Consider the following 19,208-nt stretch of genomic DNA (forward strand, 5'->3'; position numbering starts at 1 on the left):
GTGAGGAAGTATAGCTGCCAGAGATGAGTTCTCATTTCCTTTTTAAAGATGCTCTCTGTTTAAAAAAATGCTGTGTACCAGTCAGTCCCCATACATTTTAAAGGTAGGAAGGTGACAAGAAAGGAATCTGAATGGTAACTTCCACCCATTAGATAGCCCCTAATCAAGAAAAATGCCCTAAACCTATGTTTTCATACCCATCAATTGGAGTGAAAGTTTTTCTTGGAACACAGCTGGATTGTATATTTTAATTATCTGTTCTTTCTGCTAAGGAAGGAGGATGCCAGAACCCACTTTGCCATTTCAGAACATACAAGCTTTTAAATACACACTGCACTTAAATAAGGACCTTAAAGGGTGCTCCATCTTTCACTGAAATAAGGAAGTATGAGCAGAGTTAAGATTTTCATAAGGGAAGGAAAGATTTTTCACATAGATCCAAATGCCTTAGAAGATTGAAAAGTGTAGTTTTGTGACTGATAAACAGCATGGACACTGAGTAGGAATTCTGATACTCCCTTTCTAGTTCATCATGTATTTTGTGGTGAAAATAGCAATACTCACTTGGTGATACTAACTGTGATTGCAGACTTATTTTGGAATATGCTTTCTTCTACTTGCCAAATCACTGAAAAAGTTGCCTATTTTGAGGGAAGAGAAAGACAATGAAATATCAGTTACCCTGTAAATACTCTTTAACTCTCCGGTTAAAACACGAGGGCTAATGTATTTTCTGCTCATAGTTTCCTTCTGGAGAAATTAGACATTAAATAAAGTGCAGGAATATGAAGGCTATCTCTTACCTTCAGAAAATGCATACCAACCATAAGCTGAATTAGAAAGAATGGCAGATCTGGCCTAGTTGTAGAGATAGAGAATGCAAGAGCAGCTACTCAAAGTATCATTTAGAGGTATGGAAAAAGTTAAAATAATGAAATCATGATCTCTACTTACAGCTGTCTTCTTGAATACTGGATGCCCAATTCTGCAGTTACAGGATAAGACTGCAGAAGTTAATGGTATTGGTTGGCCACAGTGAACAGCAGGAGAGGATGGCTGCCAACAGAACAGGAATGATCTTTAATGTTGAGTAAAAACAGACTGGGAATTTCAACTCGGTCTGTGTCTGCTCCCATAAAATGAATTAAGTACAAATAGCCCAATAAAAGCTTGGGAGTATTAAATCAGATAAATGCTCCTTCCCTGGAACTCACGTAAAGTTTTATTTAGGTAGTAAATTAACAGGAGTCTACGCTGGGTTTTCTTTAAGCAGTCTGCTGCTAGCTGAAGAGTTGTTCTATAATCTTACCTCAAATGTCACCTTCTTAAAATGCAAGGCTTTGGGATAATTCAAGACCATAGTTGTCATGTACGAGTCATCTCCACTGTTCGTTAGTGAAACCTTCATGCTCACTTCTTTAGTGTAGCCCACCACTAATTCCTTTCTAGAAGCAGACAGAAAAATGAGGTGACATGTAATTTCTAAGGGTTATTAATAAGAGGCCTGAACGTTCTGGTAATTACTCCCTCCAGATGCTTTCACACACAGGATAATGCAATAGCCCAATTAGTTATTCATTATTCTTCAGGGTGTGTAGAAAAATGTTTCCTTCTTAATTTCAAAGGCAGTTACTTTATGTAACATTTTATAATGTGTTTTACATCAAGAGAGATTTCAAATATTGTTCTGCTTGACTGGCTTTTCAGTGAATCTCCAGGGTAAATTTTTACAATGAAGTGAAGCTACCATTTTGTCTAAGGCTGTGTGAACTGAGGAGCTATTTGTTGTAGTGCTATGCTGTGCATTAGCCTAAAACAAAGCCATATGTTCACAATTAAAAACCAGAATTGTGATTTTAGGATGACCAGAGTTGCTTAAACCTTGGTCTGTCCTCTAGGATTTCCTAGAACAGCCCAGCAATGCGCATGAAGGCATGAAGTTACAACACTGCCTGAGTGTGATAGTAGGAAAAGGATGAACTGAGTGGAAAGCAATGTAAAAAGAAGGACAGCAAATCTTATCTGAGAATTTGAAGAAAACATCTTAAGCACAAAGATGCCATCCTATATGAATGATAAATGCAAGATATGGATAATGCAATAACTGACTCACTGAATCTGAGTTGTCAAAGTTAACTGAGCAGCACAGATGGTCTTGTTGCAATCCTCCTTGTAAGGCAACTGAAAGCAAACATGGAGCAAGTTAGATTTTAACAGCCCTAATTTTTCTAAGGTAGCAGATTCAGAATATCTACATACACACATACATTCTCTGAAAACCAAAATTCTCACAACCTCCATCAAGGAAAAGTTGGAAATAAAAGACCCTCCATGCTAAATCAGTCCTAAATCGATGATGTTTTGTAATTCAACTCCCAGGAGAAGGTTTATCAGCAATAGCATGAAAAGTCTTCACTGGGGTCAAGGTCTTGTTAAAGAAATGCCACTTGTTTACCCCTGGATTGCTACAGGGCAATAATATTAATTTCTTTTCCAGAGATTATATGTTTTTCTTGAACAAATATGTTCATATGCTGTGCCATCTTACAGCCATATTATTCCGTAGAGATGAGGTTACTTTCTTTAGCAATAGTTTTATTCACCAAGAAAAATCTGTCTGTGGCTGATATTTCTGGAGAATTTCAACGAGAATTAATAATTAGATGTTGTGTGCATAAGTACTAAGCAATGCTGACCAACAGGCCAGAATCTCATGAATTATTAGGAAATTAATGTACCATCAACATCATAATCCCTAAGAGCACTGTAACTACAGTAATTAGTGTTCATTATTGCTCAGTGCTAAATGTTTTCCTAACATCTCTGTTCTCTGCTTTATGGGCAGCTAATAAAATATCGAATGATGGTAGACTCCTATTAAGTAGCAAAAAGCTGTCCCTTTACAGAGCTTTATGGAATTTTTTCAGAAGCTGTGATTTGGATTTCAGAGAAACTATGAAAAAGAGCTAGATTAGCTTGTAGGAATCTGGCTACTAAACTGCAAGAGAGGAGACAGGATATCAAACTTAACTTTAAGGTTATTAGAAGTTTGCAGCCTCCCAAATATTGATTGGAAACAAATAACTAAAACTAAAAATTATAAATATAATTTGAATGTGTTTTAAAATTAGAAAATTAATTTAGAATGAATGTCGAATTTAAAATTATACATTAGGAAATTGTATAGTTGTTGCTACCAAATACACCATTCAAATAGCAAGTCGTAATATAAGTTCCAACGGAGAGCTCAATATCTGAGAAGTACTTCACAAAACACACAAACCATCTGCCTTCTTCACAAGTAGCATCTAATCTCGTTTCATACAGAGGCACAGGAGAAAGTCAAAAGTGGTCAAAAGTAAAGCAAGAGAGAAAGCTCTTTGCTACTGTTTTGGTTTTTTACCTGAAAATGCATTTCTGATGGCTGGTATGTATCCAGCACAGGGACAGCAAACTCCATGTGATCATTTTTGCTATAGACCTCATGTTTAACTCTCAGAAAAACACTGGAAAAACAGTCAAAGTCACATGGCTACAAAAAAAGAAAAGAAGTTGAAAAAAATATCTGGGTATTAAAATGCAGAAGTGTTCACATGCCATCTCTGTTCCAGCTTCTGTCATATTGAGGGACCTTCTAGCTCAAACATTTTCTTTGGGCCACTGTGTTTAAAGGCTATTAGTGGAACATAAGCCTGTCAAATGTTTTCTTGCATCACTTTAGACATTTGGCTCCCATGACATCCCCTGGATAATGTGTTCAGTGATTCAGTTACGCATTGTGGAAAAGTTTCCTTATGTTTGCTTTAATCCTGTACAGCTCCATGCCTCTCCTACAATTCTACATCTCCTGCCTCAGCTGTAAAACAGGCTCAGCAAGTCTAACACTGAGAAAAAACCCACCCCACTGTAGTATTTTTACATTTCAAGACTTATCATCATACAGATTCTGTTATGAAATCCTATCCTCGCAACCCTTTTTTCTGCGGGCAGTCTGACCAACAGCACCTACCAGCGGGTAAAGCTGCAGTTCAGTGCACATGTGCTCGCTGACCAACAGCTTCCCACTTGTTGTGGTGTTCTGATCTTCAAACTGTACTCTCCTCTTTGCCATTTTCACATCTAAGTCCACCGTGTAGAGAATGTATAACTGTGAAAACTCTGAAAGATTTTCAAAATCCTGTTAGATGTACCAGAAATTGTCCTCGGTGCCAAGTTTCCAAGGACAGTTGTAGGACTGCAGATTTCAATCTGATCACAATTCCCATTCATTACCTTGTTGGGACACTGGTAAAGCTGAGATTGCATCGAAACACAGTTTTGCTGTAACAATGCTGTTATTTTGGAAAATGAGGATTCTGCCAGGGTTGAATCTCATGCTGGTGAGAAAGTGGACAACTGGTCTCGAGCTAGTCAATGAAGAACACATAAGGAACAGAATCAAATATAAATCTCTGAACTGAAACATTACAGGAAAAATGTTTGAAGCAAGCCTGGCAGCAAGAGTAAGAACTGCTCAGTATTTCCATGGTATTTCACCTGGACCAGGCTGGCCTATTTACAGAAATTCCAGTTTCTGCTGGGAACGTTCAGAACACACAAAATCCCAAGAGTCCGAAGGAACAGACAGCCAAAATACACCAATATGGCTAGAGTTTCAGAATTAAACATGGTGTTTATGTTTCCATTAGGTAAACACATTATCTAGGGGTTCAAATTCTCTACCTACAATTTGTTTTCAAACATAAAAAGCAAGAATGAAATCAAATCTGTCTGCCGTATCTTAGTCTTTGTGAACTGCACAGGTCACTCAGTTACCAGATGTCTGATTGAAAATGAGGCATGATATTGTAAAGAAATGATCTTTTTTGCCTAAATGACCTACATTATCAGTACTGAACTGCAGACACCAAGGTCTCCTTAGACCTAGATCTGTGTTAATTGGTTCATGTTCATTATCTCGTACTTGTTCAAAGCTTTACACATACAAAGGCAAAAACTTTTGCAACTTGAGCTAAAGGCTTTACATTTTATATAATTTCTAGCACTGGGAAAGATTTTTTTATGTCCCTCTGGTACTGAATTAAAAATAGAATCATTACACACTGCTTGGAACACAGATTCTAAATTTGTCTTTGAAGCATTTCCTCAGCACACTAAAAAACGGAACTTACTACCTACCGTAGCACAATCACATTCGCCAGTGATCCTACTGTGATATCTTGGAGACCATCATTAGTGAAATCAAAGCCACCATCAATAGATTGTCCAAAATATTGGAGTCCTGAAGAAACATCAGAGGCTTTTACTCTCTGAAAGGAGGAAACATCAACAAATACAAGTCATGAACTCTCTCTGCTGTCCTTGGGAAAATACACTTCTTTTCAGGAGGCTGCTGTGAGGAGGGTTTTGTAACACCTGAGATACAAAATACTGACTCTGAACTGCTGGTTTAGGCAGGCTTGCAAAGGGCTCTGCTGTTTTATAGCCAGCACCCGAACCCAGCTCCTCTGCCTGAGCAGAAAGGTGAGTAATTACAGTTAAGAGCAGGTCTGCTGCAGAAACCTAAGGAGTCACATAAATCATCTGACATCTGCAAATTTCTCATCCATCAATGCAATGACATGTGGAAGTCCTTTCTCTCAGCCTCATGCTACAAAACCACAAGCTTTTCCCTCTCAAGGTGTACTGGAGCCAATTCCCAACAAGACACATACTTGAGAAAAAGAGCTCTTGATCTTGTCTTTATCACCATTAAAGATGTAAATGCTGCCGAAAGAGGAAGTGTTTGAAAGCTGATCTTCAAGGGGAGCTCCAACTGCAATATCCTCATATCCATCCCCATTGATGTCTCCAATGCTGGCCACAGTAAACCCAAACCTTGCAAAAGGAGATGTCACCTGCACATTTAAGTGTTCTTTCAAGGTGAATAATCCAGTCTGAAAAACGTCCAAGAAGGAAATCCATTTATAGCAAATGTAGCATCAGTAGTTCTTACATGAAAAAAAAAAGAAATAATCTTATTGCACACTAATATTTTACTGCACACTAATAATTCTTAAAGGTAAACAATGAAGTCCTAAACAATATATTAAGTTCAAGATACCAGCTGATTCTTGGGGCAAAAGATTGATCCTTGTGCCTCGAGAGCATACAAATTCTCACACAGAAGCAGTGTCTCTGGACAGCCCTACCCAAGCAGACACACGAAGACCTGTCTTTTCTTAAATCGGTAGCAGATTGAGTTGATCCCAGGTTTGTTTCCTAACAGAAAGCATCCCATCTTCTCCACCCTGTTACATGAATAAGCCACAAGAGGGTGCTCGTTATTTGAATTCTGTCCTGCGCAGACTTACCTTCTGCTTCCAACCAGCCTGTAAGTGCCCTGAGCCAATTTTAGCAGAGCACCGAAGAGGGTTTTCTGCTGGTGTGCTATTAAAATTCACATATCATTCAAAATGACACAATTAACTTATATCCTGTATATTGTGTAACAGATCCTGTAGTTAGGCTCACAAAACATTTCGTTTTCTACAAGTCCCAGGAAGCAAAGTTTTAGCAGCTACCCATGCACGTTTATTGCAAGCATCACAAAGGACACTGCTTGGCAGAGCAAGGTCTGCACCAACAAATTGCCTGTGTACAGGCTAAAGACATTATTTCATCACACTGTGATAAGTGTATACCTTAGGCACAGACTGTTTTTTTCTCTCATTACTTCTCTTTTAGATTCTAATGACTAAGACAGGCCTGCTGGCTTCAGCCTGCAGTCCTCTACCATACAGGGAGAGCACGTTCAGTGAGAGCACAAAGGAGGAATGTTTTATTTGTCACTACTTAGGCATGGTTGGAAAATCCCCAACATGGAGTGTTTACGCTACCAGTGTTTTTACCTCTGTCTCCAGGCGATAGACGTAAACCCTTCCTTCTTCCCCTCGAATGTGGTAAAATGGAGCTCCAACAAGGAGAAGATCTGTCACCCCATCACGGTTCACATCAACTGGGCAGAGCTCAGATCCAAAATAAGATCCAACCTGTGCTCGAGAAAAAGACAAGCAGCTCTTTCACTGGAATTCTCTATATATAGCTTTGTAGAATTAGTGTCCTTTGCAGCAGTAAGGCAATTTTTAGAACAAAACAACACATATCTACTTATATGTGGATCATTTCCTATTATTTATTTTATTACAGCCATCCTCAGGGACAGATCCTATAACCAGATTAGCAGTAACAAAATCATTATTCAACAATTTGACAGAGTAAAAAAAAGAGTACCACAGTTGATGACCTCTTTCCCCATGAACCATGAAGACAGGACATAAATATAGCACAGCCCGTTTAGCTAATTTTTTTCCCAGTCTTTTTCGAAATTTCATGATTTCTTCTGCTGTTCCCAAAGCATTATGAACAAAGACTCTGTAATGCACATCTAGCTAAATCCAAGTGTGTCTGGAGGAGAAAATGCAGCTCTGTTTGAGCAGAAAGATGTGTACAGCCTACCAGCCCCTGGTGAGTGAAGCCCAGTACCTGTTCTCCTTGCAGGGTTTGTTTTAAGTGGCCATCCTGAAACACCAACACCTTCCCTCTCATGCTGTGCCGTGGAGCTCCAGCCACGTACACGGGTCCATATTCTGTGTGTACCACTGCCACACTGTACCCTGGTACATTCACACAGGAACAAAATTGCATACGTTATCGGTAGCATACTCTATGCCTGAAGGAAAAAGCCCACAGACTTTGGTCTGAGACATAGACCTACATATTCAGTGAGATCCAAGAGTTCACACCATGATCTAATTGTTGGAGCCCATAGTTTTGATTACACAGCATCTCACAAAAATATTGATTAAGAAATAGCAGGTAACTTTTCTGAGAGAAAAGCCAGCAAAGCTGCCTTAGCAGCTCCTAGGGTAATGGAATAAATTACTGCCCTGAAAAACATGCTTGAACTCTTGATGACTTTTCTTAGCATTTGTCACTGTTCCTGCGTGATTATCCACCATCTACACTTTTTTGGTTTCAATTATTATGTCTGCAAGCTGGAAGGTTTATCACCCTTCACAGAAGAGAAGAAAATACTATACTCTGTCTAGAAAGCAAAAAGAGATCTATTATGGAGCTTCTGTAACAAGGAGGTAATGGGAGAGGGATTATCCCGACACAAACAGTCCGCCGCAGCACCTCATATTACCTGGTAAGACTTTATGGCCAAGACTATAGCCGAGAGAGACAGGGATCATGAGGCACTGGAGTGGATAAGCAAGGCTTTATTTGTCACCAAGACAGGATTGGTTGATTCCCAAGCTATTTCTTCTCCAGACACTTGCATTAAGTGAAATATTTATCAGCTCTAAAAATGCCCTTCGTTGCAAGTATTCTTGCACAGTGAAACCAAATGGCATGTGTTAACAGAGTAGTACCACAAGGTATCATAACTCATAGGAGAAAACAAGTTGTATCTTCCCCAAAACAAGGTGACGGTGTTTTCATGAGAATTGATCTCCCTGCTAGAGAAAATACTGGAAATCTAGTATGATGCAGCAGGAGGTTGCCTTCATCAGGTAGATACTGTCATTATTACCACACTGCACTAAACACCAATAAACTAAGCAAAACTGCAGTCAGATTGTCACTTGATCTCAGAGAGTGGTAAGCTCATTACCTAGGTAACTATATTTTGCTTGTTGGGCTGCTTCTTTAGATTCATTCAGGAAAGCAGCAGTCTTGGTTGCCAGATCATACAGCAGAATTCCACCAGACCAGTCAAAGGCCCCCACTGCACCAAAGATTAAGACTTGCTGCAGAAATAACATTAGCAAATTAAAAGAGATGAACACAGAGCCATTGCCTCTAGCACTATGCAAAACAATTTAGTACGGAGCAATGTTTTCTGGCTTATAACTTCCCTGACTTGTGCATTGGAGATCCAGTTGGTAGCTTTGATTTCTGCCAGCAAAATCAAATCTGTCAACTGGAGATAGCTCTTTTGCCCAGTGGAATAAAAAGGATCCAGTGGTTAGAACAGGGGTCATAAGATAAATCCCATCCCTACTGACAGACTATATAAAAGTGATATTTTTGCTTATCTGACACATTCAAAGCAAGCAGTGGCTTGAGAAGAAGATTTGACTACATGGATCTCATGCTTCTGTATCACCATAGTTTCTTGTGGGAGACCTCCTGAATCCTTACAAGTATCAGAGCAGCACAGCATACAACCATTTAGCAGGGTTAAATGCAGAACACTTACTTCATCCAAGATCTGCACATTGAAACCAGCTTGTGCAAGTTCATATTCCAGAGCATCACCCTGTGTACCTGAGGACACAGCAGAAATAGGGTACGCTACTTTCTCCGTATTTCTCCAAAGGTACTAGTGAAATAGAAAGGTTGCTATATTTACCTTCTATACCAATAATACTCTGCTGCAGGGTTGAAATAAGCCCATCTAATGCTGAATAATTGGTCACCTGAAATACATTAGTGTCATCTGGACCAGATGCAATTAGACGCAATTCATTTAGGGCCTTTGGTTTTTTGAAGGCATCTCCCACCTGCAGAAGAGATGCAAAGCAATCAAAAGAAGCAGCCTTTAGAGGCTCCTTACCTCTACCTACTTCCTTCAACAGTCTGTGGAAAAACCTCAGCTTCAGCCACTATGTGTAAACCCAGAAATAGCAATTGCTTTAGAAACCAATGAACTGGACACCCTCAGTGCCTCCTGAGGCCAAACCATTACAAACCTTTTCATGTAACTGGCTGGTGCTGTATTCAGTTATATACCTTTGTTGTATCCAACTTTGGAAATCAACTAATTACAAGATATCACAAAATAGAACATTTTCTTGTCCTGAAAGAACGGTGAGAGATAGCAGGAATATTATCTGAGGAGACATAGAGCATGTCTGAAACTAAACTTCAGACTTCAGGACAAAGCCTTGTTGACAAACACAGGCTAATTTTCTGGTTTCTCCTTTTCTCTGCCCCTGGTGCTACCAAGAAATAGAAGGGAAATATGCTCCAACTACATTCCCAACTTACCCCAATGGCATAACGCTTGATTCCTTCCATTTTGGGTGAATTTATCACAGTTGTCAAGTTCATTTCATCCAGGAGTATTTCCCCGTCTGTAAGCACAATCATGACCTTGGCTGCATCCTTGCGGGACCCATGACTTTCAGTGAAGATAGAATCTCTGGAAAACATCAAAACAAAGGACTTGGGATGAAAGTTGAAGCTTCCCTCCTTGGGATAGAAGGAAGAGTCTTATTGAATTATGCACTTGCAACTAACAGTCACAGCAACGAGGTAAGAGGATTTCTTTCATATTCGCACATCTTAAAACTACTAGGGGTTGTCTCTTGCTTCCTGAGTGCTCCCACATCAAGAATTAGGCACCAACAGCTGGCTTTTATAACCCTCTAAAACATGGCATAGGAACCACTGCCTGCCATTCAACCACTGCCAGATAAATCACTGCTTTCAGGACCTGAATGTCCATAGATGTCCCTCTCCTTTACTCATGAAATGCCCCAGAAATTCATCCCCTTAATTTCTTGTGCTCTTTTGTTACTTACAGGACATGCTGCATGGCAGATGCTGTTTTTGTCACATTGCACACCTGCACAATATCAAGTACTTTCTGGAGGGTAGCACGAGGATCCCAGTTTTCTCGCAGGTCAAACTCAGTTCGGATTTCAAACCCATACTGCACCACTGCAAAATTGCACTGGAAGGAAGCAGCAGATAAGCACCTGCTTGTGACTACTGTTGATTCATCTCTGCAACAACTAGCCCAGAAATGCCAACAGAAACATTAGCCAGACTATGCAGAAAGGAAGATTTTTTTTTTTCAGGAGAAAGTGGCTTTTAAGTATGTCTAGTGCAGACGCAGAGATTGTTGTAAGTATATTATAGCTGAGGAAAACCAAAGCACTATCAGTACAGAGAGAAAAATTGTTTTGGGAAACAAGTCCTTGCATTTTCCTGCTCTGTTTGGCCCATGTGCAGGCTGCGGAGGAGATTATCTGTGCTATTACTGAATTGTTCCTTCATTGCTCCCTGCTGCACATCGTCTTTCCTTGGAGTTCTCCTATGCCATGATGCTCTGATTATCAAAGACAGTCTGGAGAATGGGACCATTTCTTCACTTTGTATTTGCACCCTAGAATATTCTGACACTTGAAGCATTTGAGAGATAGGGGCTTTCCTAAAGTTGCTGTGTGGATCACACTTCGCAGCCTCACAAGAGGAAGCAGCAGAGTACCATCACACAGAATATGTGACTGGAGTTAACAAGACTGGTAAGGTACCTGGCTGAATAAGCAGTCTAATTGGTGCTTCTGTGATTGCAGGTACAGATGTTACAATATAGGAGCAGAGACAGGAAACCAGAGGAGAGTCATGACTGTCACCTTACAAGAAGGCAGAGATGGGCGGCGTAGCAGAGCTAGGGATTTCTGAGCTTACAAATCAGACCTTTTATATCTACAATATTATTGGGATCAAGACTGGGAATGTACTGCTGAGATGAAAGCAAAATTATGTTGAGAATACATGCCAGTTGTGGAAGTGCTTTTCCATCCTAATAGAAACAAACCTGCGCAGTTTCAAATTCTGGTGAAGAGCAGCTTAAAGGACAGCACGTTCTTTAGCCTGCTAAAGAAAGAGAGCAGAGAGTACCTCAAAGCACTTCTCATACAGTGTTTTCATCATCTTGTGGATGAATCCTTTTGCTCTTTCAAAATCCTCGGGCTCAATGCTCCCTGATCCATCCAGGACAAAAGCAATCTCAGTTCCAGAAGCTGCCCAGGAAAGTAAAGGAATGAGAAGGCAGCACTCAGCAGTCTTGGTCAGAGCCAAGTTCTTTATGCAGTGTTATTGATCAATACACAAGTCATCTCACTCAAACAAGCAACTGAACTGCACCAAGACTGCTCAGCTGTCTTTTCAGCATGACCTACATCTCAGGTCTAGCAGCTCATAGTACAGCAACTCCCCAGACTTTGTCAGCCCATGACAGTCCCTGCCACGATTTTGTTAAAAGATACTTCACCACGTACGCAAGTCATTTTCTTCCTTCTCCTCTTCGTCCTCCTCTATCCAGGAAGGGAGCTTGCTGTCACCGCTGTTATTAGGTTTCCTGTGCCCTGGTGCTTCAGGTGGAGTATTTTCAGCTGAATTAGGAAACGAGCAAAGATGACGGGGTGGGAGAGAAAGCAAAAGATGAAGTAAACCTTTGCACTACTGCCTATACAGTGTTCCTGCACCTTGCTGCCTGCCAACTGAACCCTTCCTCATCCTTGCAGTCCATATTGTACTCAGGTGCAAGACTACAGGTACTATGGAAATACTTGGGAGTTTTGAAGCTGCATTTTAAAACTGCAGCTACAGATCAACAGATATAAACTGCTCTGAGCACACCCAGAAGGGCAGTAATTTAACAGAAACACTGAGCCTGCAGTGAATGTATGGTAAAGCATCTCTCTCTGTACTGATGTTATGGCTGCAGGTCACAGATGCCAAATATGATTCTCTTGTCCTCCTGGCTGGCTGGCTGAGGAGGACTGTTACTAGTGTAATAGAAATCACTTGCTGCAACTTGCTGTTGCTGGGCAAATGATTACCAGAATAGGTAAGATCTGGATATGAATTTACATTCCTTGAGCAATGAAACTACCCCCCATTACAGATCCACTGTATAAGTTAGAGAGAACATAGATGTGTCAGGAGTGGGATTTCTTCTACCTGAATCTCTCAGAGTCTCTCTCTCCAGCTCTGAAAGGAAACTGTCAAAATCTTCATGTGTGGACAGCATGAACCTGTCACCTCTAACTTTCTGCAGCTCTTCTGGGACCCACTGGTTGCTTATGAACTCTCCAATCTAGGGAGAAGACAGGGAGATTGAACACATTTCATACACAGACCAAAAAACCAGCAAATTCCCAAATTGCCATTAAAAACTTCAAAGCTCTTAATAGGAGCGAGTTTTCTGAAAGCTTGGTAAAGCAACCCTGATCCTAGATCCCATAGAAAGCCCTTATTTGCAAAGAAAAAAAAAATAACACAAGCTCTAGAGCCACAAGACATACACAACCGAAGCACTTTTGTTTCTAGGATATATTCCTTAACTCCTTCAAAACAAGCTCTCTGACATCAAGAAGATGGAGGCCTGAGTGAAACGGGGAAGCCAGGGCATCTCAGATTGGACATCCTGCAAGTCTAATGCGTGACTACTTTTTCTTTCACCCCCTGCTAAAGCATAAGAGCAGACACATGGGATGAATGGAAAAATCACTCCCTTATATATGTGCTTTGATGCAAAAAAGTAGGACTTTGATGGTGCTTCCCACTCACCGCAGGAGCATAGAGTTTGACCATAGCCATTTCCAAGGAGTTCATCACATTTCTCAACTTATCGTTTTCCACATGCACTTGCCCAGATGCCATGACAATGACTATCTTGTTAACAGTCTGGCTGGAGTCATGGCTTTCAAAGACTTTATCCCTGTGGAAAAAGAAGCCAAGAGATATTTCATGGGACAAGCCATGTCTGCAGAGCTAGAAATGTTGATAGCAGGGTGCTGATGTTCACTGAGCTCTCAGCCCACAAGAGCAGAGATGTGCAAGGCAAACACACACAAGGATTTACACTTTCCAGGGACATTGGCTGTCTACAACAGGTAGCTCTGACTTCATGAGCACTTTCACAAATAGCATATGGGGCATTTTTACAGTGTGGGTCAGGACTGTTAAAGTCATGCTACTGAGAAGAAAATGGAGTCAAGAGGGAAAGCATGACTCCCAGAGATGCAGCAGATCAGTGCAGATGGGAAAGCAGCTGCTTAAAGCAAGACCCAAGTGACTGAATTTTCATTCTGAAGCCCCTGTGTCAGCCAGGAAGGATTTCACACTTTGCCTCTTGGCAATTACTCATTTACAGGCCTCAGCTGGCAGAGCCTGTCACTAAGAGAAGCATTGGAAAAGTGAAGGTTTTGAGAGTGTGAGATAAAGAAGAGTAGAGAGGAGATGTGGGAGGCTGCACTGATGCACATGAAACAAGGAATCACTTGAGTGTTCCCAGAGCTTCCTGAGACACACGAACTCACAACACATGCTGCAGTGTGGCTGCGATGTCAGTCTGTGAGCTCTGCTGCTTGATGTTCCGGACTTTGAAGAAAGCAGTTAGTCTGTTGCAGCTCTCTTGCAGGCTCAGTTCAGTTTGGATCTGTGCTCCATACTGCACCACAGCAAACCTGATCTGGAGCAAGCAGATGGCAGTGCCAGAGCTGGTTAGACAAGATCTAAGGCAGGATACCTAAGATGTCAGAATGCTAAATTCCCTAAGACTCTCAGAATGCCAAGTTTAGTCCCAAACTCTACTGCACAAACACAAAAAGCATATATTGCAAGTAATAGGTATATTGTCTTTATCCCTCTGTCTCCATCACACATTTGTATTCTGGTGATCACTTCTGGATCAGTTCCAGGAACTGACTTTATTTTCTTTGGCTCAACACAGTGATTTCTCTGTCTGAAGTTCCTGTATTTATCTATTTGGCTAGACCTTTTGTGAGCATATGGCTCAGCCTCATTTTGTCCCCAGATTTATTTAAATCATTTAAAGTAATGGCTTATACACCCTACTCCTTATTTTCGCATGTAGTGGTTCAAGGTGCCCTGAGAGATTTGCCTGGTAAAATATCTAAGCATGCTTCTGCGTAGATATCCACTGCTTAAATCCACTCCTAGCTCTTCCACTTCCCTCTTCAGCTACTCCTCCTCCTTGGCTCACTAACATTTAACTCTTGCATTAGAATATGTAGAATTATTACCAGCATCAATGTGAAGTTTAAAAAGCAATAATTAGATGAACTAGGAGACTTTCCATTCTTTACTAGAGCTCTGATCCACCCTGTCTATCAGATTGTGAGGAGGTTCACACACCTTTGAGCATTTCTGCCACACTGACTTCATCAGATCGAGGATAGAGTTCTTGGCATTATGGAAATCGTCTGGCTTGGTGTTCTCTGATCCACCCAGAATGACAGCAATCTCTGTTCCCACTTCTGTCAATGCAGTTAAATATAAAAGCACATTTGAAGGGACATCTGAACAGCACAACATTTAAAAAGGGTTCAAGAACATTCACATATTATTAAACAACCAAAAATTTAACTACTACACCATCCAGCCATTTTAAAAGCAGGTCGAGCTGATGTGGTCTATACTGTAGTGACAGGTTTTATTGTTTAAAATCTCAGTTAATGACGATTGTAACAATGATTGAAATTTATCATTACAAATAACCTTCAAAACCTCAATCTTTTCCCTCCCCAGCTCTCTCCCACCAGGTGCATGTGAGCTGCTTCAAACTCAGCTAATACAGAAGGAAGTAGTATTTGTACCTCTCCAGTACTTACCTTTGCACATAAAGTTGTTTTGCGTGCTACCAAAGAGCTCACCACAAGTACTGCTGGTGGTGTCCATGCTGACAGAGCTGCTCCTGTCAGTAGTCTTGTCATTGCTGGTTTTATTTTGAATGCCTTTTAATTTGGTCTCAACTAAAGAATTTAAAAAGCAAGAAAAAAACACACTCTACCTTTTGAAAATACTCTTCTAATAAACACATCTTAAACTCACAACCTGTTTCCACCCACGTTCCCAAATTTGCAAAAGACCTGAGGATCAGACTGTTAACAGCAGTTAGGCAACTGAGGATGGAACGAGACCATCTAGTTGTCTAATTGAAACCTGTCAGCTTCTTTGCAGTGACAGCAAGAAGCAGAGCAAGGCTAGACAATCAGACCAGCTCTCTGGTCTCTTGATTAAATGCCCAGTTCAGTTGGAATGAACCATCTTTAATGTCCAGGCACTTTTAAAAATCCCAGTGGATATCTGTCATATCCATCCACTGAGAACGTCAATGCTTTTCTAAATTCTGGTTTAAGAACTGGATCTTTTGGATGCATGAACACCACAACAGGAGATCCCTGCTGCTGTGTGCTAATCTGCAAGGCTGAACCTTGTAACCCTGTTGAAGTCACTATGATATACATTAAAATCCAGCTCTAGGTCTCTCCCAGTGGACAGCAGGTTAGGAACTCAGAAGGCCCCTGCTGTTAGAGCAGAGTCTCATGCTGTTATATCTGTCCCCTTGCAAAGGCACAGCACTGGCTTTGCTCTTATACCCATCTTGGTGAGGTTGAGGAAGGCTGTGCTGTGCAGGTCAGCGGTGAGCAGAGTGCAGACTCCATTCATGTCCTCAGAAGTGGTGAAGGCTCGGTGGTGCTTCTTCTGCAGGCAAGCCTATGGGGCAAAAGGAAAAGCTAATGAATGAGGAGCAAAGCTGTAGGCAGAGAATGACTGAAGATGCAAAATCTGGCAAACATTCAGCATCCCCTGCACAGCATTGAAAGCCTAGTGGGAGTAAAAAAGCACCTTCCCTGATGTGACCCTTCCCACATGAGGTTACCCAGGACTCCAGCCCTGAGCCGAGGCAAAGAGTGGGGCTGGGGGCTAACCAGACTGAGGTGTTAGCCTCCAAACTGGTGGCTCTCCCAAGCCTCCTCTGCTAATCCTCCCTTTCTTATGAGTGGGGGTGGCTGCGGTTAAATACAAGGTCCTTTGCAGTCCTCAGCTGTTGAGAAGGGCTCTTCTCAGTTTTCCATCCTGGCTGGCAATGCACCATCTGGCTTTCTAACCAGCCAGTATCCAGCCAAAAGCTTTTAGCCTTTGTCCTTATGTTAATATCTGCTCATTTTGTTCATTTGCATTTCCCAGCAAAAATACACAGCATTTTGGAAAAATACAGTTGTTCTCAGCCAAGGATATTTTCAGTCCCTTACCAGGATCCAGTCTGAATTCCTGTCAATAGCTATGCCACCATCCTGGACGTTTTTGGAGCCTTTAATATTTCCTGAAAATGATGGATGATTGAATGAATGAAGAAGAACAGAACTGAAATGGATACAGTACTTGTCAGCCTTGGGCAAATAGAATAAATACAGAGAAAGGCTACAACTATTGAGGTCAGCTATTTCTGCTGCCCTAGAAGGACTCAGGGTTAATGTTTTCAGCAGCTGTGACAGTAATGAATATACTGGAAACAAGAAACTTTGCCTTGTATGTCAACAGAGTTTAGGTGAGGATTTAAGCTGTAGCCTATGGGACTTAGCAGTGTGCCCAGTTTTCTCTGGAGCACCCAGCCTGTGCACCTCCTCATCCCTATGGCAAAGCAAGTATTGGGAAGGGGAAGCAGGACTGTACCTCGCAGAGCTATCTCCTGGCACTGGATCTCCTCCTGCAAAATGGTGCACTTCCTCAGCCTGCCCAGCCCCTTGTCTACTGAGGAAGTAGCCAAAATCCTGTGGAATAAGAATAAAAGGAGGAAAAGAGGGAAGGCAGCAGATTTGAGCTGAATCAGCCACTAAGATGAAAACACTGATTTTCTCCTACAAATCATCATCCTTCCCATTATCTGAACTATGAATTCAGGAGAGCTATCCCAGGTCAAGGAAGAGGTCTGGAAGTGACTTGCCCATAAAATACTGGAGATAAAGGGAGGCTGGAGGTGCAGTGAGAAAGACCAACCACCATGTAGGAAATGGCAGCTCTGCTGTATGAAATGGAGACTGCTCTTTGAGTCAGCCAATTTCTGCTCAGGGGGTGGAAAAGTTTATTTACTGTGAAACTTAAAATACGCTGCCTGCTACACAGCCTGAGCAATCTTCTCAGCATAATATAGGTTATCTCTACAGCAACCACTTGTGGTTGGCTTCTGTTCACTGGCCTAGTCATGCATTTCGCTTCCTCTACAGACCAAATAGTTTAAAATACAGCAGTTTCCAACTCTGTATGGTCTTCAGACCAACCTCACAACACAACTCTTGTTAGCTGGTGGGTGCTCTGACCGCTGCAGCCCCAGCAAAGATGCAATATGCCAGGAAGTCTTGCAAAAACCCAGCTGCATGTTTCTGCCATTTGGTTAAATGGGCAGACACCCTTTCTGTACAGAGCCACAACTTAGGTGTGGGTGAGGGGAGAAGCATCGTGAAGATTCACAGGCTGTCAGCGTACTCCCCACACCAATGAAGCTCTAGCACCGCTCATCAGCCCCTGAGAACTAAGGAACAATTCTGGGTCTCAGGCAGAGCAACCTGTGCTAACAGCTGTAGAAAGCGAGAAGCTACGTGACCTCAGGACACACTCATTCATAAAGACCTGGGAAATGGGGGTATGTTTTTCTTTCTTCTGTTCCTTACATGGCTGTGTTGCCATCTGAGTGCTGAAGAACCGAGGGCCACAACAAAGAGGCTGTGTGTGGTGTGATCCATGTCTTGCCAGTGTCAATGTTAAAGCTCCTCAAGGACTCGACCACTGAAAATGAAGAAATAAATGAGCGCAAACTGTGATCTGTAGAGCCACAGTTAACAGGATCCTCGGCCAGCTCTCCCTGAACCCTGCTCACCACGGCAGCAGAAGCAGTTGGCAGAGGGAGATACCAAGCTATGGAAATTTCATTGATTTAGATTAACAAAGTCGGGGGGTTTTTTCCCAGCCTACTGAAAAATAAAATAATGTAAGTCCTATTGTTCTGTTATGAAAGTCCATCTTGGACATCACAGAACATTCCTACTAGCTGAAGCTCACAAACCTGGGTTTTCCTCCTGAGAGGAAACAAAACTCCAGGGCTTGTGCTGTTGTTCACTGCTGCTCACACCGTTGGTCTTGATTTCTCTAAGTGTGTCAACACCAGTAAATGCACAGGCTGGGAAGAGAAATATACCTGAACCTAGGTGGCAGACTGAAAATGTCACAAAGTAGGATGCACGGAAAGCAAGCTTCTATGATTAAGTTCTGTAAATTCAAGCACTGATCCATGCTGTATCACCAAACCTCTGTCAATCATATGAGAACTTCACACTAATCTCAGGAACAAGCCCAGGTGACTCCAATCACACTCTGTTCCTGTTTGAAACTAGAACGAAAGTACACAATCTGAATTTTACAGAATGTGAATTTTACTCCAGCCTAAAATCCTTGCTCTGAATGCCCAGACTCTGACTCTAGAAGCCTTAGGTTGAGCCTGCATTTAAACATAGAGTCTGGCATTTTGAGTATAATCCCTGACGTACTAACAAGAGGTCAAATTCTGTCCTTGTGTCCATCTAGAGTCTTTCCTGATTCTAATTTCACTCAGACTCAATTCC

The 19,208-nt window shown here is 41.6% G+C and overlaps 1 protein-coding gene across 6 annotated transcripts in view; it reads right to left on the minus strand.

The window, feature by feature from the left end:
* The window catches only part of ITGAE (integrin subunit alpha E), a 33,600-nt gene that overhangs the window by 8,716 nt on the left and 5,676 nt on the right, over nt 1-19,208 (minus strand). For 4 of the 6 annotated variants that reach the window (XM_030472607.1, XM_030472608.1, XM_030472609.1 and 1 more), the window contains exons 2-28: nt 18,261-18,375; nt 17,266-17,363; nt 16,845-16,915; nt 16,188-16,305; nt 15,420-15,560; nt 14,944-15,065; nt 14,106-14,257; nt 13,354-13,504; nt 12,745-12,880; nt 12,060-12,173; nt 11,680-11,801; nt 10,575-10,726; nt 10,039-10,192; nt 9,401-9,551; nt 9,248-9,315; nt 8,660-8,795; nt 7,525-7,655; nt 6,891-7,031; nt 5,715-5,936; nt 5,179-5,309; nt 4,273-4,406; nt 4,010-4,158; nt 3,404-3,532; nt 2,114-2,181; nt 1,310-1,445; nt 955-1,056; nt 565-641 (exon numbers count right to left, since the gene is read on the minus strand). In XM_030472607.1, coding sequence (XP_030328467.1) covers nt 565-641; nt 955-1,056; nt 1,310-1,445; nt 2,114-2,181; nt 3,404-3,532; nt 4,010-4,158; nt 4,273-4,406; nt 5,179-5,309; nt 5,715-5,936; nt 6,891-7,031; nt 7,525-7,655; nt 8,660-8,795; nt 9,248-9,315; nt 9,401-9,551; nt 10,039-10,192; nt 10,575-10,726; nt 11,680-11,801; nt 12,060-12,173; nt 12,745-12,880; nt 13,354-13,504; nt 14,106-14,257; nt 14,944-15,065; nt 15,420-15,560; nt 16,188-16,305; nt 16,845-16,915; nt 17,266-17,363; nt 18,261-18,375 — 3,421 coding nt within the window. The remainder of the gene's footprint in view (nt 1-564; nt 642-954; nt 1,057-1,309; nt 1,446-2,113; nt 2,182-3,403; nt 3,533-4,009; nt 4,159-4,272; nt 4,407-5,178; nt 5,310-5,714; nt 5,937-6,890; nt 7,032-7,524; nt 7,656-8,659; nt 8,796-9,247; nt 9,316-9,400; nt 9,552-10,038; nt 10,193-10,574; nt 10,727-11,679; nt 11,802-12,059; nt 12,174-12,744; nt 12,881-13,353; nt 13,505-14,105; nt 14,258-14,943; nt 15,066-15,419; nt 15,561-16,187; nt 16,306-16,844; nt 16,916-17,265; nt 17,364-18,260; nt 18,376-19,208) is intronic. The other 2 variants (XM_030472611.1, XM_030472612.1) reach the window with 1 other exon arrangement.

Source organism: Strigops habroptila (genome assembly GCF_004027225.2).
Source record: "Strigops habroptila isolate Jane chromosome 13 unlocalized genomic scaffold, bStrHab1.2.pri S16, whole genome shotgun sequence".
Classification (NCBI taxonomy): Eukaryota; Metazoa; Chordata; class Aves; order Psittaciformes; family Psittacidae; genus Strigops; species Strigops habroptila.